Source organism: Artemia sp. Qi Xiang Cuo, chromosome 16 (genome assembly GCF_049724085.1).
Source record: "Artemia sp. Qi Xiang Cuo chromosome 16, ASM4972408v1, whole genome shotgun sequence".
In the NCBI taxonomy this organism is placed as follows: domain Eukaryota; kingdom Metazoa; phylum Arthropoda; class Branchiopoda; order Anostraca; family Artemiidae; genus Artemia; species Artemia sp. Qi Xiang Cuo.
In genome coordinates, this window is record NC_142809.1 from 36384412 (window position 1) to 36409555 (window position 25144).

Consider the following 25144-nt stretch of genomic DNA (forward strand, 5'->3'; position numbering starts at 1 on the left):
GGCCCTGGAACTTTTAATTTCCGTTCGAATGAGCCCTCCCACGATATTCTAGGACCACTGGGTCAATACGATCACCCCTGGAAAAAAAACAACAAAAAACCAAATAAACACGCATCCGTGATCTTTCTTCTGGCAAAAAATGCAAAATTCCACATTTTTGTAGATAAGAGCTTGAAACCTCGGCAGTAGGGTTCTCTGATACACTGAATATGATGGTGTGATTTTAATTAAGATTCTATAGCTTTTAGGGGGTCTTTCCCCCTTTTTTCGAAAATCAGCCAAATTTTCCTAGGCGCGTAACTTTTGATAGGTAGGACTAAATTTGATGAAACTTATATATTTTAAATCAGCATTAAAATCTGATTCTTTTGATGTATATATTGGTATAAAAATTCCGTTTTCTACAGTTTCGGTTACCATTGAGCCGGGTCGCTCCTTACTTACAGTTCGTTACCACGAACTGTTTGATCTGCAGTTCAAAACGCAATCTATCCCAAAATCCTTTCTTCAATATTTTCTTCAGGAAACACATTGCACAGCCATTTGCAATATTTTGAGAGGCCGGTATTTTATTCAGATTTACAGGATAAATTCTCAATATTATCTAATGTAAGTAGTCACTTCAGTTAATGTGGTAGTGTAAAAGCGTCTTTGCTTAAGTCTGGACTTCTCATTGTTACTTCGCTCTTACCTAATTGCTGAAGTTCTGCATGCCAGATGTGTACTTCCACTGGCTTATCTGGCAAGAACTTTGAATGGGGAATCAACTGATAATCATGGGTGTAGGGAGGGGGGCAGCTGCTCCCCCCCTATACCTTCAAATTTACATTAGATATGGCTGAAAAAGCAGATGGTTTGGAAAAACCAGTTGATAATACTCCATCACACTATTGACTGCCCCCTCCCCCCTTAGACAATATGCTGCCTATGCCCATGCTGATAATGGCTATTTTTTTAGTAAAATTCTGCATGAGAGCCCCTTGTCCATCTTTTAAAGTAGTTAAGGAAGGTAGCCTAAGTGTAACTCAGGAATAAATCCTGAGCCTCAATCATCCCATAGGAAGGTATTTTAAAACCCTCAACAACTGCTTCCCCCTCTGACGGGTATTTACCTGAGATGACCTATTGCAATAACACATAGCCTAATTAGGCCTGTTGAGAAGAAAACATGTTTAGAAAACAATCTACTTAAAATTAAGAGTTTGTCATCCAGTGCACCAATAATGTGCTGTTTGTCTTCTTTCAACCTCTCATCTGCTTATCACCTTGCTTAGGTTAAGCTTTGCAGCCTCAGCAAAACTTATAGGCTATTCTTTTTTGGTAAAATTTACTTTGGCTATTGGGGGGTAATTTTGGGTAAGGTTTATATTAACAGACTAATCGGATAGATAGGCCTAAAAAAAAGCATAGGCCTACCACTAGCATCAGAATTTCATCTTGAGTCCAAATATAACACTCATTTCTGTCAATAATTATTTTCAAAATTATTTCTAAGCTTCTTCAATTTTCCTGTTTTTTTTTTCACAGAAATGTCATGGCAGTGATTCAATTTGAAAAATACTAAATTTTGCTGAAAGCTCCAATTTGAATTGAAATATACTAAATCTTGTTGAGCAGTGATTTGATAGCCTATGAAAAATATTAAATCTTGTTGAGCAGTGATTTGACTTGAGAAATACTAAACAGTCTTTGAGATATACTAAACATTTTGAATTATTCATTTTTTGGGGGAAAAACTTACCACTAGCTTCAGAATTTCATCCTGAATGAAAATAGGCTATGACATTCATTTCTGTTGCAAATTATTTTCAAAATTGCTTCTAAGCTTCCTTAAAAAAAGCAAAACTTCTTTCATCAAAACAAACACTTTATGGCAGCTACATATACAGTTTTATAAATATCAGATAAATATCCCTTAATGTAAACAAACTAATCACTTATATCTAACTCTTCATCATCACTTTCTGATGAACTAGGGGTGTCACTGTCTGGTGCTCTAGGGGCCCTATTGATTTGAGGGGGATAGAGCTTGGCAGCTTCAATCAAAAAATTATGAAGTTGGTCTTTTTGCTCAAAATTTTGCAGAAATAAGAAGTTTAGAGTGGTTTTTGAAGCATCTCCACAGACTTTCTATATCTTGAGTATGAATGGAACGGTCCTGTGGATCAACAAAATTGGCTGAATGATTGATTTGGTAATGAGTATATCCATGGCTGGACAATGTACTATAAGCTCCCCATTTATCACTGTAAATAATGCTTCCAGGCTTAATATATTTTTTTATAATAGGAATTAAAGTTTCCTTGTTTCTTTGGAGGCCTTATTGGCTATCAGTCAGGGGTACAATATTTTTTTTTTTTTTTACTCTCTCTATTCCACCAAAAACCACCAAGTGACCTAATTTGTTTAGTGGTATAAATTTGGATTAGACTCTGGCGCCATGCCAGGGCATTGACTGAATGCTGCCAACAAAAGGCCTGGCTAACTGCTGCCAAAGTGTTGCAATGCTGCTGGTGCAAGTGTGGCATGCTGGCGACATTGCAACACTTCAGCAGCAGTCAACCAGGCCTTTTGTTGGCAGCGTTCAGTTGATGTGCTGGCATAGTGCCAGGGCCTAATCCAAATTTATACCACTAAATAAATTAGGTCACTTGGTGGTTTTTGGAGGAATAGAGAGAGAGAAAGAGCAAAAAAAATTATTGTACCCCTGACTGATGGCCAAGAAGGCCTCCAAAGAAACAAGGAAACTTTAATTCCTGTTATTAAAAAATATATTAAGCCTGGAAGTATTATTTACAGTGATAAATTGGGAGCTTATAGTACATTGTCCAGCCATGGTTATACTCATTACCAAATCAATCATTCAGCCAATTTTGTTGATCCACAGGACTGTTCCATTCATACCCAAAATATAGAAAGTCTGTGGAGACACTTCAAAATGCACTCTAAAAGACCAGAAATGCAAACAGCATACATGGAGCAGTATGTGTTGCACTTTATATTTCTGCAAAATTTTGAGCAAAAAGACCAACTTCATAATCTTTTGATTAAAGCTGCAAAGCTCTATCCCCCTGGAATCAATAGAGCACCAGTCAGTGACACCCCTAGTGCATCAGAAAGTGATGATGAAGAGTTAGATATGAGTTATTAGTTTGTTTACATTAAGTGCTATTTATCTGATATTTATAAAACTGTATATGTAGCTGCCATAAATGTTTGTTTGGATGAAAGAAGTTTTTCTGTTTTTAAAGAAGCTTAGAAGCAATTTGGAAATAATTTGCAATGGAAATGAATGTCATATTTGGATTCAGGATGAAATTCTGAAGCTAGTGGTAGTATTTTTCAAATTGAATCACCATTTCTGTGAAAAAAACAGGAAAATTGAAGAAACTTAAAGAAGCTTAGAAGTAATTTTGAAAATAATTTGTGACAGAAATGAGTGTTATATTTGGACTCAAAATGAAATTCTGATGCTAGTGGTATGGTGTTTTTTTTATCTATCTGATTAGTCTGTTAATATAAACCTTACCCATAATTTTTTGCAAATCATATTATTGACTTGCAAATAAAGTGAATATACCACTTGATGCCTTTTTTATGCTCTTTACAAATATAATAATCACTTCTATTGGAAATTCAAATTTGAGCCCTTTTTGAGCTATTGAAAATGACAAAAATATAAAAACCTAACCTAGGTACCTTCCCCCCCCCCCCAAAAAAAAAACAACACTTTAAATATTGTATACTCTATTAAACCACACTATACATTGTATTTCTCTACAGTGGTGTCTTGCATCATCCCATCAAAATGGGTTTTTTCATTTAGTCTTGATTGAGATATTGATTGAGATTGAGATATATAAAAGAGTGGTTATATCAAAGGAGTACCTGCAAAATTTATTGTTACAATTTTCATTTATCCAACTTACTTGTGGAAAGTCAGTGCTTGTGGATTAAAGAAAGGATTTATTATGAAACAGTAGGTTTAAAACAGATGTTTTAAGCCTTTTTACACCCTATATATTTTTGTCATTTTCAAGAGCTCAAAAAGGGCTTGAATTTGAATTTCTGATAGAAGCAATTATTATATTCATAAAGAGCATAAAAAAGGCATCAAGTGGTATATTCACTTTATTTGTAAGTCAATAATATGATTTGTGAAAAATGTACCTATCTTGGAAAGGGGTTAGGTTAGGAAAAATGAAACTTTCAGGGATGAGTCTACAGGCTAAAGTATGTCCTGGGAAGGTATTTTGAAGTACCCACCTCCACTCTTTCTCCCTCTAGAGGGTTCTGACCTTTGATAATCTTTAAAAATCTGTGTGTTATAAAAGTGAAACCTTGCAAAACAGATCATTTGCTCAATCCCAATTTATAAGATTTTAAAGATATGCAAATACATTTCCTAAATGTTGAAAAAAAGTTAGTGATACTGCTTAAAATTCTACTCAAATAACAGGAATTGTATTTTCAGAACTAGAGCCAGAGAAAAAGAAACTGATAACTGAAAATTAAGGTAAAATGTTGTTTTGTCCAAATTTCAATAGGTATAGATAGACCTGTCGTGTAGGAAAATTTCAGAAGCCTCTCAAGGGAGAAGGAGTAGAGCTAGGTACTTCAAAATACCTTCCCAGGACATACTTTGGTACTGGTGCATTATGTGGACACTGCTGTATATTGTGCAAGGAAACCAGTAAAAAAAAAAAATCATCAAACAGGCTATTCTCAAGAGACTGCTATATATAAATGAATACAAAGCTGTGGTTTCTCAATGAGTTACAGTATTTAAATGATTGTTTTTTGGGGTTTAAGGGGGGAAAAGGTACCTAGGTTAGGCTATGTATTTAATAGATGGTATGCTTTACCCCCCACCCCCTAATAAGCAAATATATAGCCCAAATTTGTTTATAAACTATTATATATTCATCCTATTTTATTTCATTGGCATTAACCAAACTTGACTTCTTTAGCAGTGTCCACATAATGCACCAGTACCCATACTTTAGCCTATAGACCCATCCCTGCAAGTTTCATTTTCCTAACCTAACCCCTTTCCAGGATAGCTAAAGTAGATTTTTACCCTCTTTTTTCTCAGCTGACTGACCAGCCTTTTTCTTATTTTTTGTACTTTTGAATGGGCTACCTTTGCCAACAGTACTGGTAACAACACTAGGGACAATCTCAAACTCAAACATAGTAGGTTAAACTATTGCTGTATTTTTGTGCATTGTATTTTTATTGAGGATTAATTGATCTCTTTTTGTCCTATTTCTAGAGGAGCCTTTCATAAACACACCAAATTTAACAGACATCAATGCAAAATCTGGTGAATCTTTGGCAGTTCATATTATTGACTTATGAATAAAGTAAACATACCACTTGATGCCTTTTTTTCATTCATTTCCAACAAAAATAATAATTATATTTGTTTGAAGATCTTCCCTTGCTGAAGATCTTCCCTTTGACTAAGGTTGTTTTGTCAGCCAACAGGAACTGACAGTTTACAGCAATCTTGACCTCAACATAGTTTACTGTTGGCTTGTGTAACAGCAACCTGATCCATTAATCTTGATTAGTCCTATTGAAACATTGTAAATTTTTCATTGTTCATATTAGCCTATTGACTTAGAAATAAAGTAAGCATACCATTTGATGCCTTTTTTATGCTCTTTCTAAATGTAATAATCACTTTTGCCACAAATTAATTTTACCCCCACCCCTATATATACCAATTCAAGGTATATATTTGCACATTAGGGGGGTATTTATTTCTGATGCAAATGAGAGGTAAGATTAAACTTTACCCCCACCCACCCCTAATGTGCAAATATATACCATGAATTGGTATATATAGGAGTGGGGGTAAAATTCATTTGCAGTAAAAGTGATCATTATATTTGAAAAGAGCATAAAAAAGGCAGTAAGTGGTATGTTTACTTTACTACTAAGTCAATAATATGAACAACAAAAAATTTACTGAAACATTCATTACATTATGTTATTACTAAATATGACTGTAATTCACTTCTTTCAAACAACTAGATAGAGAGGTTATATATTGCTTTTATCTCCTAATACTGTAACTTTTCCCAAATTAAGGCTCTGGTTCTATACCTGTCTAGCTCCTATGTTAAACTAGTTATCTTCTCCTGTGTCTTAAAAAGTAAGAATTGCATTGTTTTAGTGTTTTCTTTAGGCTAGTTATTAGATTGTTCTGGGCTACATATGGTACCATCAAGGGGTAGGTGGGTTCATTGGTAGTGGGTTGCATTTATAAGTTAATTGACTTTGATGTTTAAAAAGAGCATAGCCTATACAAAAAATCAGGTAGAATATCCATCTTGTCCCTATGTCAGTTATTGAATCTAGTATATTTTGATCCTTTGTTTTTACTTTAAGATTTCGTGTCCATGATTAAGCTGTACTGTTTATTGTCACTGCAACTAAAATTGCTAATATTGTTTATGGTTAAAGTATTCAAGCTAATCAATTATTTAATAAAAAAAAAAAAGGAAAATCCAAAAGTCAAGCAATCTATTTTCCATATGGTGTAATAGAGGTTTTATGATAACTTGATTGTTAAAATAGTTATTAGCTGTCTGACTGCTGGGTTTCTTACCCTATTTGCTGCTGTGATAAAACTGTACCACCTCTCTGCTAGTGGTGTCAGATATGGCCCTAGTTTATACAAAACTCAAATGAAACATCTGTTGTGAAATTCTTACTATATAATGTAGAGTTACTCTATTGACCTGAATTCTCATCTTTCATTCTATTTTCATCTATGCTTTTAAATCATTTTAAATAATATAGATGTTCAATTAGTTGTTTATAGGAGTTAAAAAACTTTCTTTGGTAATACATTTGTCATTTAGGGGAGAGGGGGCCATATTATACAGAGGGTTAAACTGAATATTTGATTTTGGGGCATGTTATGTCAGTTTTTTACACACAAAATTCATGGTAGATGGCCTTGATGGGGTGCTAAATAGGCATAAGTTTTAAATCAGTTGGAAAATTCAAATAACCTACAACAACCACTGAAGTTTTTGCTGGAAATTGGAACATAGCAGGCTGGTAACATATATTTGCATTAATTGAAACAGCCTTAATTCTGTATTCTTGCCAGTGTATAGGCTTTTTTTTGTATTCTCTATGGAGTGATTCTGATGTTCATTGGCTAACTTGCTAGACTGTAGTTGTTGTTTTTGTCTTTACCTTCTGGGGCTATTCCTAGCAAATTGCAAGCATCCAGTTTCACCCCTCACTGACCAAATAAAGTGAAGATTTTTAAGTCTGCATGTTTTTTGTTTTATCTGTTACTGCTTAAGCTTAGCATTGGATACTAACATCACTGAATTTATTGAATTTGTAATTGCTAGGTGGGAACTTGTCTGACAGGAGGAGCTTAGGATTTCTGTAAATATATCCCATAATTAAAGGATTACCCTTTTGCTCAATCTTGATTCACACCTGCTCTACCCATACTGAGAATCAAGATTAAGAGTTCCTACATTCATGGTTGGTGTGATGCATAAGACAATTCCTCTTCCTTCAGGATGTCTAAGATTTGAAGCTGTTGTAAACCTGGGCATCAGTAAGTAGCACCAAAGGGTTCTTTGGTTTAACTTCAATGAAAGCAAACACACTCACTTCAGGGCTAGTTGACAGCACAATCTTTATCTCATCTATATTTGCTGTGATGCTTCCACATTGCTGTAAAGTACTAACAGTCCATCTTTATCTTCAGTATAGACATCAGTAATATAACTTAATTCTGACTAACAAGATTGTAAAATAGAACTATTTGAAGATTTTCTGCTACAAGCACTTGAAATGGCACTGGCAAAATGACTCATCATCATCTGTTGCAAATATAGGGCTTACATTTGATAAGAAGTTAAAATAAATAACAGAGTCAGACTCAAAATGAGCAGAAATTAATATGAGTAGGGTTCAAAATGCCCTATGCTTTTTAGAAGCCAGAATGTAATTTGTACTTTAATGAAAAAAAATGCAAATGAATTTACTGAATAAAATGTGCATTGTCAGTATAATATACTTATGCTGATATTTATTCCTTAAAATCTTAATTAATTTTTTATTTCTTAAAGTTATAAAACTGAAAATATTTAAAAGAATTTTTTCAGTAAAGCACAAATTATATTATGGCTTTTAGAAATCATAGGAGTTTGAACCCTACTCATTAATTTCTGCTCATTTTGAGTTTGACTCTGTTATCTATTTTAATTGATGTGCAGGGGGGGGGAAGTCTTTCAATTCCCTTTGAAACATACAAAGGAAACAATAAATTGCAGTTTAATATAAATTGACACATAACTGAGTTTAATACGACCACCCATATCAAAGCAAATCTTCACTCCCCTAATGTATAACTTAAAGTGCTTATTGAAGAGCTTTGTGGGGTTGTGACAACCCTGGATGCATTGTTATATGTTCTTTGAACTACTTTAAACAAAATTGCCATTGCACAAATTCAATCAGATGCATTTTTGGTGAAAAGACGGGTAGTTGGGTGGGGTGCTACTTGATTTCCATCACTATTTACTCTTAATAGGGAACTAGAATTTCCAATTTCAACCAAATGAGCCACCTCTAAAGCTTATACAACCATCCCTTGCATAATTACCTTAAATGCCCCTGGGGTATAACTTACAACCCTCAGGCTCTGGTGGTTTGTATCAACCTCAAAAGCCTTGTTTTATGATATTTGGACTATTTTGAATAAAAGGACTGTCTCAGAATATTTATTGAATACATCTCAGGAAAAAACAAAGTGTTTGTGTGTGTGGGGGGGGGGGTAGCTGTGCTCCAATTGCTTTGACTCTTAAAGAGGGCACTAGAACTTACAATTACCAATCCAATGAGTCCCCTTCAAAGTATATACAACCACCCTTTTTATAAGAACCTTATATGCCCCAAGAGCATAACTTGCAACCCTTTCCCTGAGAGCTATTGGGGGAAGGGGTGTCTTCCTCACAGACATAATTTTCAAAACCTTCAACTACAAAGAATAAAATTTTTATCTCCAAATTTTTATTGGAGGTGTTAAGGCAAATACTCAGCATAGGTGGGGGGGGGGGGCTGTTTGATCTTAAATCACTTTGACTCTTAAAAAGGGTACTATAACTCCAAGTTTCCAATCAAATAAGTACAATCTGATGTTTATATTATTGTCCATTAAATTGAAACCTTAAATACCCTCATAAAACAGCTTACAAACCTGCTTCAAGGCCACTGGGGGTTGTGTCATCCCTAGAGGCAGTATTACTTGTTTTTTGGACCATTTTGAAAATTTAGCTATCTCGTAATTTAAATCAGATGCACTTGGTGAAAGGGGGTTGTGGGGAGGGGACTAAATTCTGTCCATCACTTTTTGATGCTTAAAAAGGAACTAGATATTCCAATTGCCCTCCAATCACTTTTGACTGTTAGAAAGGGCACTAGCCCTTTCAGTTCCCAATCAAATGAGCCCTTTTTGAAGTTTCTACAACCACACTTTCAATAAAAACGCTATATGCCCACAGAGCATAATTTACAACCCTTGCCCTGAGGGCTGTTGGGGGGGTTGTCATCCTCAAAGACGCAATTTCCAGAACTTTCAACTACATTGAACAAAGTGGCTATCTCAAAATTTTGATTGGATGTGTTTGGGGAAATGGTGGGCATGAGAGGGGGTTTAGTTTCCCTCCAACCACTTTGACTTAAAAAAAGACACTAGACCTTTCAATTTCCAATTGAATGAGCCCTTTTTGAAGTTTCTATGACAAGGCTCTCTTTGAATACCTTATATACCCCCAGGGCATAACTTACAACTCTTTTCCTGAGGGCTGTGGGGGTTGTCATCCTCAAAGACCTAATTTCCAGAACTTTCAACTTTGTTGAACAAAATGGCTATTTCAAAATTTTGATTTGATATGTTTGGGGAAATGGTGGGCATGAGAGGAGGGTTAGTTGCCCTCCAATCACTTTTCACTATCAAAAAGGGCACTATCCCTTTCAATTTCCAATTGAGTGAGCCCTTTTTGAAGTTTCTACAACAATGCTTTCTAAAAAAAAAAAAAAAAAAAAAAAAATTAAATGCCCCCAGGGGATAACTTACAACCATTGCCCTGAGGGCTGTGGGGGGAGTGTCATCCTTAAAAACATAATTTCCGGATCTTGCAACCATGTCAACCAAAATCGCCAAAATCTCAAAATTTTAATTGGATGTCTTTGGGGAAATGGTGGGTGTGAGAGGGGTGTTAGTTTTACTCCAATTGCTTTTGACTATTAAAAAGGGCACTAGCCTTTCCAATTTCCAATTGATTGAGCCCTTTTTGAAGTTTCTATGACAACTCCTTGGATACAAAGTGCCCTGGTCTAAAAAAAAAAAAAAAAAAAAAAAATAATACCTTGTTCCCACATTGTTTAGGCAGTGCTTTTGTGCTGCCTATGAAAAAACCACTTTGTCACATCGAAAAACAATAATTTTGGATTGTTAAGTTTTGGCCTCACAGTAACACTTCATCATCATCATCATGACATCACCTATTGTGGGTGAAAAATCTTCAGTTTCAACTTAGCTAAATAGTTAAGAATCACTAACATACATGCTGAACTGAGATGGTTCAAGCATGATTCCTTGTGGGGCACCACTGATGACAAGGAGACATTGTTGAATAGGTAATATTGCCATCATCATCATACATCATAATATTTTGAGACCTTCCAGACAAAAAAAAAGCCTGAATCCACAGAACAACATCCTCCACTACTTAATAGACTCTTAATTTTAGATTTGGGTAAGAGTGTTATACTTGATCAAGCAGGAGAATGTCTATGGGTTTACACATTTCCCTAAATTTCGTAATAGTATCATAAGAAGGAATCAAGTTAATTTCAACCTTTATGAAAATCCTGTTGATTGTCAATAAATAATCTGATACTTTCACAATAAGTAAAACGAGCATCATTGACAATGCCTTCCATGATATTGCAAATCATTTAGGTAAAACTTATTGATGTGTAACTTTCTGCACAATCCTTGTTCCCATTCTTGAATGTAGGTTTGATATGTGCAAGCTTCTAATCTTGGGGTAGTTGTTTCCTTTCACTTGACATACAAAGATGTGAGTAACAGCATTTAATATGTTCTGGGCTGTTTTTTTAAGAAGCCTTGGGGAAAGGTTATCAGGCCCAGCTGCTTTATTTGCATTCAGCTTTTTTATTCTTGCAAATGTCATCAGTGGTAAAGGTAGTAGGTAGCATCTGTGTGGTCACTTAGATAGTGGGAATGTTTGTGTCATGTTGTGCAACTTATTTTGGCATGTGACAAATTTATCACAATCATTCTGTTTTGAAAATTGCACTATCAATTCAAGCAATCAGACTTCATTTATATTTTTCTTGGTGCTTAAGAAAAAGTAGTATCCTATGATGATGACTCATAGTAGCATTAACGTCACAGAACAGAACCTGATGATTTTTTTCTGGGATACAGTTTAGCTTGAGATCTATTCCTGAAAATCTTATTCACTTAACTCAACTACTTTTCAAGTTGACAAAAATCTCTTACAACTGAAGCTAAAATTGGTTTTTACACTGGCATTGGCAACATAATTGAATCTTATGTGTTCATGGATATAAATATAGACAAGTCTTAGAAAAAGGACAATATGATTTAGACAATAGTTCACAAGGGACCTTTGAATATACAAATATGTTTACAAAATATAAAGTGCTCAGATGTTAAAAACAGTTGTAAGTTCCACAGAAAGTTTAACTGTTTCATTGTTCATTTGGTGCAAATCTTGGCACCAGTGTTCACTGAGTCTTTAAAACTGTTCCAGAATCATCATTTGTAATAGTTGCATGAGTCCCAGCAGGTCCTAAATTATTGCCAGATGAAACCATGGTTTAATTGATAATAAAGGTGTTGGAAGGGAAAATTGCTCTATCCTAGTGGATATTAGAAGCTATAGTGCTGAGTGGTAGGTCAATCTTCTCCCCATTCCTTGTCTTTGGCTTGCTATATTAATTCAGCTGGATATTAAGTTGAAGCCAAAAAGTCTACCCTGTCCTCTTCATCTTTGTGATGTAGACAACTATCTACATAGTTAGAAGTAAGTTACAGTTTTTGAACCAGCATATTCCACCACAAGTGCAACCAGTTTAGATGTTGGCTAAAATTGGTTTTATAAGGAAATGAAAGACAGAAACAAAGGTAATGACATGTGAATTGGACTCTTTATGTCTTACCTGAGATTACCCTAAATCACATGTCCAGTAAGATAAGGTGGTGATGAGCATCCTGTAGAATATCTTGCTGGTGATATGACTATGGTTTGGCATCCCAGGTTAGCCTGCACTCTGTATTGGCCCAGTCATAATCAACTTTTTTCTTGAATGCATCTATGGTTTGTGACTGGATGGTGGCTTTGGGAGGCTGTTCCTTTGAGGGACAGCACATACAGAGAAGAAGTGCCAGTGCTCATGTCAATGGCAACAGGGGACTTGCTGCTTCTTTGTGTAACCTCTTGTTGTACTTGCAAGGGACGAGGAGAAAACTTGACTTGAGAGGTCGTTTTCAAGCAGTTTGTGGGTGGCAATTGTGTCTCCTCTTCCTTTGATAGAATAGGATAGGGAGTTAGAGGGACACAATGCATTCCTCATACAACTTGTCTTGCAGAGCTGGTATGAGCTTTGTTCTGTGTCTTTAGACACTCAAGTGCTTTAACATCCATTTTATAATGGGGAGATGCCAGGGTCATTCCAAATGCCAGATGTGGATGTACAATAGCTTTGTACAGCTTCTTGACCGCACACAGCTTCCTGGTGGTAAACGTTTGTTTTATGAGTCCTAGGGCTCAGTTTGCTTTAGCAGCTTGTGCTTGTGTGGCTGTTGAACTTGAATTCCTCATCAACAATAACCCCCAGGTCCTTCTCACTTACAGCCTCAAGTGGGTCATCTCCAATATGGTAAAGTTGTCTATGGTTGTGTCCAAGATGCAGAAATTTGTATTTTGATGCATTGAACTGCAAACCCCTCTCAGATGACCATCTAGATAGTTCATCCAAATCTTCTTGCATTGTTGAGTGATCAGGGTCCTAATTGGGTTTGTCCTAGGAGCTTGCAATCATCAGCATATAGTGTTAATGGATTTTCCAGGTCAGTTGTACAGTTGTTAATATGCATGCTAAACAATGTGGGCCCAAGGATTGTGCCCTGTGGAACTCCACTAATGACAGGAATTTCATCTGAATAAACAGTTTTACCTGTGGTGTCATAAACTACTATCCATTGAGTTCTTCCAGTAAGAAAGGCTTCAATCCAGGCAACTATATTATCATGCACTCTGTATGCTTCCAGTTTCAGGAGAAGAAGTTGATGCTGTATTTTATCAAAAGCTGTTACTACTATATAAATATAAGGGTATTGTATTTATATTTGTCTTACCATATAAATATAAGGGTCTTTGATGTCATTAGAGTTAAGCAAATACCATCAGGGTCATGTTTTTTTCTAATTTAAGAATTTGTCTGTTTTTGCACCAACTGATTGTGATGAAATGTTATATGAGAATTCCTTTATGTTCTGTTAATGTAAAGCATCTAGTTTAGATTGTCTTTGTATCACCCATCTAATACAACTGTTGTTGCATATTTAAAGAAACCATTTTCTTTGCAGATGAATGCTGATAGACTAGCAAAACTTCAATCTCAGGTGAGAATTGGTGGACCAGGTACTGCTAGGAGGAAGAAGAAGGTCATACACAGGACAGCTACCACAGATGACAAAAAATTGCAAGGCTCACTCAAAAAGCTTTCAGTTAATAATATACCTGGAATAGAAGAGGTAGGATTCAATAATTTAAGAGCTTATTTAGCCCTTTTCTTCTTTCTTTTCTATTATTCTTTATCTAACATTAATTTAACAATTAATACTTCTGCTTATTCCTGATTATTTTAAAGAACAATGTACCCTGGATAGTCATAATTCATTCAATGAAAATATTTCGTGTCCCTCAGCAAGGACAGTATTTAAATACATAATATGTTTTAACATCCACTCCCATCTTTGTAATTTTTTTTATTTTTATTTTTTTAGGGTGGGGCTACCAAATACTATATGCTTGGGCTCCTAGAAAGCTCAAGTCTGGATCAATGTGGTAGGTTTAAAGGTTTTTAGCAGCCTGATGTCATGGAATTTTTCTTCAAAAATGAGTCAACCAGGAAGTTCAGGTTGACTTGGTTGAGTTTCTACAAAACAAAGTGAATTCTAGGTGTAGAGAAGCTTCTTCCTGAAGTGGCAACATTGCAAGAACTAAAAGATAAATGTAGAGCTCTATTTCTGGAGAGACAACACAGTACAAAAGGCCTTTCTGTGACTGAAAAATTTTCCTCTTTGCTGTGCCAGGACTCAACTTCTTGCTTCAAGCAGTCTAGCTTTGGTAGAATATTGCTCTACAAATCGAACAGACACAAATTTTATACTTTTGGGATCAATAGAAACATCTTAATAGGGACAAGGATGCTGAGATGTCACAAAATTCTGGTACAGTGGTGTCAATCCCCTCCCCCTTCTATATTTTGAAAATTCTTTTTTTGGTATGTTCATTGCAAAATCCCTTTTTGGTATTTTCATGATAAAAAAAGAAACATTGCCCTCCCTCTTTTAGATTTGAAAAATACATTGTGTCCCTCTCCCTACTTTTTTTGTGAATTGAGACTACTTGTCTTGTGAAGTTCAAAACATTGTTTCATCTGTTATTCAAAGTAGTCTAGGGGAGGGCTAAGTAGAGAGATTCTATAGTGAGCAAGTAGATCATAGTTCTTCAATTGCACAATTCTTCGATCTCTTGTTCTTTTACAAGGGATTCCAAATTGAAAGCATTAGAAAATTTTAAGCTTATTCATAATATAAGCAAGCAGTATTTTCTCATTTTTTTTTCTTTGGTTCTGTTAAGGACAGTCTTTACATGTTTGCATTCATTAGTCAAATGATAGTTGGCGATCTGAAGACTTTCTCAAAGGAAGTATCAGGTTGAAAAATTGAGACATATTGTAAATTGCAATTGTTTTGTGGTATCTAGCAATTGCAATGCTTTTGAAGATGTCCTTCTAACATTCTGAGAGAGCACAGGATGCATTGAAAGAGCTCAACTAAATGCATGATAGAATTAGGGTGTTTGGCCAATTTTGTTTCATAGTCCAGTCAGATTCTGTCTTTCTAAACTAGTAATAATTCTTTGACTTTTATTTTTATATTTTATTTTATTATTATTTTTATGACATTGTTGGTTCTTTGGCTTAAAGCACTGTATAAGTTAGCAACATCGTTAAGGCTCCAAAATAAATGCTGAATAGCTAGAAATGACTTGGCTGAAACTGTGTGGACTACAGTGTATATAAAGGACCTGCAGATACTGCTATAGATACTCTATCATAACACTGACCAACCATCTTTTTTTCCAATCAAGCTCAAAGCATTCGAAAAACTAAAGAATTGATGAAATAAGATTTTGTTCAGTTAAAGTGGCTGTCTTCCGCCAAAACCTAGTGTCTAATTTTTTTTTGAATTTTCAAGAAAATCGGAAATGTTTTTTTTTCTTTTTTTAATGAGAAAAATAGACTTACGTAATTGAACACAGAGTTTTGCGAATAGGTTTTCGAAAGTCTGTTTTCTTTCCATTTTCACAACCTAATCAACATGTGAATACTAGGTTTTGTCATTCTAGTATGTTTGCATTAGGTTTTGGCTGCCGAGAACCAGTGTTTCCAAATCTTTTTTTACTAGTAGATACTAGTTTATATCTAAGAGAGTATAGCAGATGAGAAAACTGACTGAGATATTGGAATTCTATGTCAAGATTAGGAGAGGTCCATCTATCACTACTACTAACAATCATTGCAGCTCCAAGCAGCCTGAGGTTTACAGTTACGCATGCTCCTCCTCCATCCCAATTAAAAAAAAAAACTAAAAATTTATAGTAAAGCTTAAACAACAAAGAATTCTTTCTTTGTGACAGGCGGGATTGAACCAGAGTACCTTTAATGAGGAACTACCTCTTCATCTACTGTGCTGTCACAGGGTCGAGTCGAATCAAATGAGAAAGACTCAAAATCGATTTTTTGTGTATACACTAGGCTTTTGTCCCAAAATTAATAGCCAACATAAAACCAAGAAATTACTCACGAAAATTTCTAGCAGAGGTCTAGCAGATGCAAATTGATTGCTGCTCAATATTGGGAATGCCTGCTGTTTCATCAGCAAGTTCTGAAATTTATGGGTTTGCATATTTTTTTTTTTTTTATTATAGCTATTATTATGAACCACTGACGAAACTGTCTATACGCAATCTGGCCAAGAATTATTGGATAAACATGCATAATATATTGGCTGCAGAAAGAAGATGCCTTTTTTCATAATCTGGTCGCCATGTATTTCATTAAAAAACCTTTTAAGATTGAAGATTTACTAAACAATTCAGCAATAAATATAAACAGTGTAACCAAGTACATCATCGTATACCCGCCACATGGCTCTATGGCCATGAATGTAGGAAACAAGAAATAAGAGGAAAAAATAATACTGAAAAGAAAACGATAGGCAACTGCCCTTCACTAGCTACTTGCCAAATACCAAGCCAGAGCTAAGTGCAATGTACAAATAAACAATGCTGACATGCATTTCCAACTTAGCCCAGTCACCAACCGCATAGGATCATTAAACAAGTAATAATAAAAATAAATAAGAATTATCTAGCAACCAACAATGCCTTTCCAACTCGTCTAAACATACAAGTGGCACCTTCCAGAGTATCCCAGGCAGCATGAAAAGGACTGAAGTCTGGTCTGGCTGATTGGCTGAATTGAAATCGAATGCTACTAGAATTCAGAAGAAGATACGCAGAATGATCAGAGACAAGAGATGAACATAGTTCTGAAAGCTGCTCAAATCAAGCATGAAAGAATATAAAGTGACTTCAAATCAAGCAACAGCTTATGAACAGAACTATTTGTTTCAAGGGAGAGGCTCTTTGCTTTGTCATTTACCTTATACAAAAATATCAGACTGGAAGTAAAAGTTGACATCTATAGAGTATGGTAATGAGAAACGTAAGATTGAACTAGACAATGAATAGATAATGAAATGATATTTTTAAAAATAAATCCATAAAAATTTCTCTGAGCTTACTAGGAATTCCAGCATTTCTTCGTATCTTTAATTTTAATTAGACTAAAATCCCAAAGGGTAGGCTTCTGCCTCCAGCAAAATATTATGTTCTCAATAACTAGCATCAGTTTTGACAATATTTTGTAACTTGTACTTCCTTTGCTGTACCTCATTGATTAATGATTCTAGCCAGTGCAAATTGATTATTGATTGATGAGAATAGCATGAAATTTGTGTACATTTACAATATATTTTTGGTTAAACTGTGTTTCTTGGTGATTTACGAAACGTCTGATTGTATCCTCTCAGTTTACAGTGTACAGACAAGGTTCCCTGAGTGCTTGTGGTAGGACACCTTTTTCTGCAGTTTCAGACAAAAAGAACACAGAATTGGCAAAAAAACACTCTGAAGGACAAATGCACAGTTAGCTGAAATAAGGCAGTCAATTCAACTGGAATTTCAAATTTATTTTCCCAGATACCAGAAAAATGTAGGAGAAATCTGCCAAAATCATATCCAGCCAAAATCACAGTACAGGTGTATGCTGTGAAGTGACTCTAGGGCTATGTATATCAAACGAATTAGATGGTTTAAGCTGCAAATCATTTCAGTGTTTTGCAAGCCCATTGGGAAAGATGAACGACTGGTATATGGTAAATACGTTCAGGCTTGTTTGGGTATAAAAGAATTCTGAGATGTAGAAAATCAGGATTTTCATGAATGGCTGAGCCGTAAACTGGGTCGTGTTAGAGATTTTGCTACCATGATAGAGATGTTTAGCAAGAAAAAACTGTCTCTCTTGAGATTTATGTCTTTTTTAGGGATTTTAGACGATTTTACTAGATATAGAAGTATTGCGGGGGGTTGGGTGGATCCAAACCTGGTAGCCGCTCAACATGGCCTAGCGTCTGCCCCTGTGGATCAGACCTTTTAAACCTCTGCTGATATGTTTAGGATAAATTGAAATCAACCATGAACTTAAACAACAACAAACCAGACTTTTTACTTTATAAGTTTGGTTGCTTTTTTTTACTTTTACTTTTGATTCCTAATTGATTCTCTTGCAAAAACTTATGCTGCTTTTTGGTTCATGGAAAATCGAAGGACTGCCCTGCTTGAACCAATTCTAGCTGCATCATTGGATAGACTTCTACTTCACTTATGTCTCTTTTCTCTTGTAGGTAAATATGTTCAAGGATGATGGGACCATTATTCACTTTAACAATCCAAAAGTCCAGGCTTCATTGGCAGCCAATACTTTTGCTGTTAGTGGACATGCTGAACACAAGCGTAAGTTCCTATTATGTATCAATTTTTTTGTTATTAATCTTCTAAAGCTTCCTTATTTCCAATTGCTGTACAAAACTGTACCCAGTTGTTTTTAAGTACATGGAGCCTCCATTGGTACAAGAAAATAAAATCACTGGACGTGCAAGAACTGTTGAAGTTGTGTCCTTCTTCATATACTTAAAAATTATCAAATGTAATGAAAGATTTCCACTAAAACCATTCTATTTATCTTTTGTTATTACAAATCACAACATCCAGCAATCAAGGTAAGCCCATAGACGCTGGTTCAGTGATGAGGTGAGCATCCCACCCAGTTCGCCATCGTTTGGTACACAGGTCCTGATCAATTGACTTCTTGAAAGCATCAACACTAGGGGCAGTCACTATTTCTTTAGCAAGGGAATTCTACATATTCATAACACGGTTTGAGAAGGTTGTTTCTCAGCTTGGTCTTTGCTCTTATTTGAAATAACTCCATTCAGTGGCTTCTTTTTCTGATTTGATTATCCAGCTGGAAGAAGGAATCTCCAGAATTTGGTAGGCCAGGACCGTATCCACGGTTTTTGTTCGGGGGGGGGGGGCTGTAATTTTTTTTAGCACATCAAAAGTTATTTATATGCATGTTTATTACGTTTTTACGAATTGGGTAAACGTTTCGGGCGTGGGGGGGGGGGGGTCAAATCCCGCTTGATATGGCCTTTTTGTGGGCCATAATAACATCTCCCCTTTTCCTTCTGTAGCTGAGGGAGGGAAGCTTATTTATTCCTGTTCTGGCATATCAAGCCATACGGTAACTAGAAAAAAATCTAAATTTGGTATAAGTTACAGAGACAGAAAATCATTTAAATATTGATGAATTAGTACATACTGAAACCCTGAATGTGTGGGAAATTGTAGCTGGTTCATATTTTTCTACTTATCCCTCATTTAAAGGTTTAAGTAGTGTCAAATAGAAGCTTAAATGGATTCTTCTCTTTCCATCTCCGTTGACTTTTTTTTCCTCTTTTTTTGCTATTTGATCTTGTCTACTTTCGAATTGGTTTTTCTTTTCTGTGTGAAAATATTACAGATGCTTACAAGATTATTAAATACCACAGAAGAAATTAATAAAAGTGAAATTCTAATGTTTATTTATTGAGAAACTCTTAAGAAGAAGCTTCACTTGCATATATGGCATGGGTCATATAGGTGTAGTAGGGACAAATGCAGTATTTTTTTGGTAGCGCAGATGGGGATTTGAATTTGAAAGAACCAGAAAAGCCAATGACAGTGAAAATTTTAAAAACAAAACGGAGTTTGGCGAAATGGATAAAAATCTGAAGTGTTATGTGAGTAGTTGTAGTGATATAGGCCTCATTGAAGATCTAACACTGTAGAAATGATTTCAGACTTCTGCGTTACAATATTAGTGTCAGGTTTATGATCATTATGCTCAAAAACACTTATATAACAGATTTGGTGGGTGTTGTACACCATTTGTTTAGTTCATGTTTTGTATCTTTTAATTTAAGGTTGTCACACTGCCATCTTCGTAATGTTTAATCATTTAGGGCCATCCTCTAAGTCAGAGGCACACTATCAAAATATATGTGTCTTTATTTATTCATAAGCTGTAAATTCTTGTTTTTGTTTCATTGAAGCAGATCTTTGGCTTTGTGCCCTAATATGTTATTATTGAGTGAATAAAAACCTATTAGCTAATCTCCTCTCCTGCACAGCAATTGCTGAAATGCTTCCATCTATATTGAACCAGCTTCCAAGTGGGAGTCTGCACCATTTGAAAGAGAGGATAGTCGGTGGACTTGGAAGCCTTGGTGGTGTAGGAGGTGCGGCTGGCGAGGAAGATGACGAAGTCCCCGCATTGGTTGAAAATTTCGACGAAGCAAGCAAGACAGAAGGACCTACGGCTGCAACAGGTATGAGCTACTCTTTTATTGCTTATCTCTTATACTATTGTTTTTTACAATTTTTACCTATAAGGAAGTTTTTTACCTATAAGGAAGGGGTTCTTTGTTTGTTCTTTTTCTTCTTTAGTATTCATCTAAGCATAATCTGATTGATTTAACATGATTAGATTATGAAATAACGTTTAAAAAATAATGATAGTAAACACAGTTCTGTTCAGAATCTTTTGCTCGTTTGGAGGTAAAAAAAACCCAGCTGATACATGTAAATTATTTATAAGCAAAGAAGAGACAAAATATTGAAAAATTTTCGAATCAATCAAACATTTAGGGCATAAGTGCACATATGACAGTGATAAAAGTAATAACTTTGCCTGAAATCAAATTTATATTGCGTCAAATTTATTGTATCCCATGTCTTTGACCCATAGGTGAAAGGCATTAACATGTAAAGAGTCGGCTTTCAAAGCAAGCAGTTACATTATATATATCTTATGTATATCGAAACCTTTGAGGAATGTAATATTGTCCTCTGGCATAAATCTTTTGCTCTTTTCCAATTTTTTCGTATCTTTAATACTCCTTATATTAATCGAAAACCTCGAATTAGCGGTAAACGAGATTTTTAATTTGCCTCTCATTCTGCAAATTTATTCTATTCCATTATTTCTGTGAGATGAATCTGAGCGAAATTATCCTATGCCTTTTTTTCTAGCGTTCTGTAAGAGAAATTTAGTGTTTTACGTTCCATCTTGGTTTGTCATGTGAAGTACATGACCGTTGATAGCTCGGTTCAGTTTTTCTGTTGAATTACGCTGAATCTTCATTTTGTTGAATGTCGAAAATAAAAAGGGTCAAGATCTGTAATCGCGTTTTTCTCGGAATGAGTTCCCAAGCAGTAGAACAATTTTGCTGTCAGATTGCGTTTTACTATCTTTATAAACGAGCAATAATTGTATATGTATTTATTTTCGTATGTTTGTATTTTTTTTTCGAAAATGGCTCAATATTTTTTTGGGAAAATTGGTATCTTGGAATATTCTCGCATAAAAAAAAAACGATCTAGATAGGTCAGAAGTCTGAGAAATTTCGTTAAGAACCTTAATTTTGGTTTTTGCAAATAATGTCATGTACTATGTTAGTAAATCATATAAGCATTTTATTATATGATGCCATGGATAGCATAAATAAGATTGTTGAGTTTCCAACGAATCAGATATTTATATAATATAATGTCTGTTGAAAGGCCCAAAAAAAGAAAATTTGCAGTTGCTGTTACTATAAATGATGATTCTTTGGGACCAACACCTGAACTATCAAACGCGATAAGATGCGAAAATCGACAACTTGAACCATCAATTGCGACCAAGGCCGTACCCAGGGGGGTTTGAACCCCCCCCCCCCCAACTTGAAATATTTGTCTGACTCGTAAAAACGTAATAAAAATGGATATAAACAAATTTTGTATGCGTTTTTTTTAGTTTTTTGTGTGTAATCCCCCCCCCCGAAAAACCCTGAGTACGGCCTTGATTACAAAACCAATACGGGCACCAAAAGCAAAGGCCATTGCTAAGGCCATCGTCTGAATCAAAATCCAAAACCCTGTCATAAATGAAAAACATCATTACGAATTTCTTTTCTTATATGTATAAGCAATGTCTTTTTAAGACATGAAAAAAGTTGAAAAATTTTTACGTTCAGTTCAGAATCGCTAAAGTTAGTATATAAACTGCAGTTTGATAAAATCAACTCGCTACAGGATTAAGCTTACAGGTTTGAACGCATCCAGTTATATAATGTCAGCAGGAAGGCCCAAGAAACGAGAATTTGCAATTATTACAAATGATAATTTTCTATTTTGACAAGGGATTACAACAACTCAAAACCCTTAAAAAGGGAAACCAAAAATTTCAAGCTTAGTACATATCGTTTTTAGAAATCGGACGAGCTTCAATAATCGTATATCAAACAGTTCGTGATAACGAACTATCAGTAAGGAGCGACCCGGCTCAATAGTGACCGAAAGTCTAAAAAATGGAATTTTCATACCAATAGATACATCGAAAGAATTTTATTTTTATGTTGATTTTAAATATATAAGTTTCTTCAAATTTAGTCTTACCCATCAAAATATACGAGCCTGTGAAAATTTGCCTTATTTTTGAAAAAAAAATGGGGAAACACCCTACTGTAGAGTTTTCAAGCTCCTGTCTGCAAAAATGTGCAATTTCGTATTTTTTGCCAGGAGAAAGATAACGGATGCATGTTTATTATTTTATTATTTTTTTTCAGGGGTGATCGTATCGACCCAGTGGTCCTAGAATGTCGCGACAGGGCTCATTCGAATGGAAATTAAAAGTTCTAGTGCCCTTTTTAAGTGGCCAAAAAATTGGAGAGCAACTAGACCCCCTCAAACGCTTATTTTTTTCCCAAAGTCACCCGATCAAAATTTTGAGATTTTTATTGTTTTATAAAGTAGCGTTGTGAGAAAAAGTCAAACTTTAGCGTAAAGAGCGGGGCGTTGGGGAGGGGACAACCCCTTTCATATACGAAATAATTTCTGTTCGTTCTAAGTTTTAATGTCGCTCCTTACTATCAGTTAAAAACTTGTTTTTTAATTTAATTTCTGAACGTTTTTGAATTAATGCAGGTTTTGAATTTGGCTCACTGTACATGAATAATTATAACGAAATTTGCATTTTGATTTTACTTTTTTTTTTTTTTACTGATGATAACCTTATTAATATCTTTCATGATAACCTTCAAATGTCTTTGAATTATATATATATATATATATATATATATATATATATATATATATATATATATATATATATAGTGTGGTGTGTGTGTGTGTGTGTGTGTGTGTGTGTGTGTGTGTGTGTGTGTGTGTGTGTGTGTGTGTGTGTGTGTGTGTGTGTGTGTGTGTGTGTGTGTGTGTGTGTGTGTGTGTGTGTGTGTGTGTGTGTGTGTGTGTGTGTGTGTGTGTGTGTGTGTGTGTGTGTGTGTGTGTGTGTGTGTGTGTGTGTGTGTGTGTGTGTGTGTGTGTGTGTGTGTGTGTGTGTGTGTGTGTGTGTGTGTGTGTGTGTGTGTGTGTGTGTGTGTGTGTGTGTGTGTGTGTGTGTGTGTGTGTGTGTGTGTGTGTGTGTGTGTGTGTGTGTGTGTGTGTGTGTGTGTGTGTGTGTGTGTGTGTGTGTGTGTGTGTGTGTGTGTGTGTGTGTGTGTATGTATGTCTGTATGTGTGTGTATGTGTGTGTCTATGTGTTTTTTTGTTTAAGTGTGTGTGTTTGGGTGTGTTTGTGTGTGTGTGTGTGTGTGTGTGTATTTGTTTTTGTGTGTATTTGTATTTGTGTGTATTTGTATTTGTGTGTATTTGTATTTGTGTGTATTTGTATTTGTGCGTATTTGTATTTGTGTGTATTTGTGTGTGTGTGTGTGTGTGTGTTACAATATATTTGCAGAATATCTAATTTTTGCCTTGTCTTTTTGAAGTAGAAAAATATTGCTTGTTAAAAAGAAATTTTTTTTAGTTGAAGAATTGATAACCACTGTAACAGTATCAGAGATACCTGTAGCTTCTGCAGCCGAGACAGCTCTTGAAACCGGAACGGCCCCCGAAGCTGGAACAGCCCCCATGCCACCTGTATCAGAAGCAAAGTCTGTAGAAAATGGACAAACTGAAACTTCGAAGCCAGAAGAAAAGAAAGAATAATGCGAAATAACATGAGAAATTGTTGACGAAAATATCGATAATATCAATAAGCTTATTAGTGAATGAGTATTTGTAAGACTTTATTTGGCAATATTAAATGCCCACGCCTATGTCTTCTCTTTTCTTGATAGATGAATTTGATTGTTGATTTGAATTGATTCAGTGAAAGTGTGTTGGTAAATAGTAAGTGTTGATAGCTAGCTCTGTTCTTACACTGGAAAACTTATGAAAAAAAATAATTGGGTCTAGTTTTTCTTATTTGGTTTTGAAATAACGAATTAGACTGTCGAATTGGTTGCGATAATTCAAAAAGAAAAGAACTAAACACGATTCAGTCGTCTCAGAAAGAACACCTGAAAAAAAAAATTAGCAACCTCTTGGATTTCCTTTTGTCCCTTTGCCTTAAGTGTTTTATTTCCAGTGGTTAATATAGAGAATTCCTAGTTCTAATAAAATTTGTTGGGGGGGGGGGGATAATTTTGTACTAAGCAATGCCAACCTTTGAAACAGCTCCCAGTAATTTTTTAACACTTCTTTTCTATAATAGAACTAAGTTATCTCTTACAGTGAGCTCTGTTCTAGTCGTAAGTTTTTCGCTGTGAAAGCGTTAGGATGTCAGATGCTTCATTTGTCGTGTATTTTAAAAACCTTAAAGTTACTAAATCATTGAGAACTAAGAGGTGTGGAAAATTGATCAATTGAGGGTGCCTGTGTAGTTGAAGGGATGATGTGCAAATCTCTGTTTTGCAAAAGTTATATTCTTTTGAATTACTGCAGCCAAAATGTACTGAAGGGATGCTACAGGAGATGGCAAAAGGATAGCTGGCGATCCTGAGGAAAGCGCAAAATATATGCAAGGAATAATTTCGCATGTTAAAAATAAAAACTATGGCTTTGCAAAAATGACCCTTTTTCACTTTCTTTGTCCGCCAGGAAAATCTATATTGTCTCTTTCCCCTCCAATAATTTTTGCTCACACCTTTGTATGTACCAGAATTCTAAAAACTGCCTCTAATGCTTTATTTGAATGCGTACAGTTTTGTAGGTATTCTTCGACT

The 25144-nt window shown here is 35.2% G+C and overlaps 1 protein-coding gene across 1 annotated transcript; it reads left to right on the top strand.

Annotated features, from left to right (window-relative positions):
* The first annotated feature begins 500 nt into the window (after positions 1–500).
* On the top strand, positions 501–24196 carry LOC148942854 (transcription factor BTF3 homolog 4-like). Its single transcript, XM_089102825.1, has 5 exons — positions 501–609; positions 13691–13858; positions 18362–18470; positions 20189–20386; positions 23905–24196. The coding sequence occupies exons 2-5, from the start codon at positions 13691–13693 to the stop codon at positions 24084–24086; spliced, it is 657 nt and encodes a 218-aa protein (XP_088958951.1). The 5' UTR covers positions 501–609; the 3' UTR covers positions 24087–24196.
* The last annotated feature ends 948 nt before the right edge of the window (positions 24197–25144 follow it).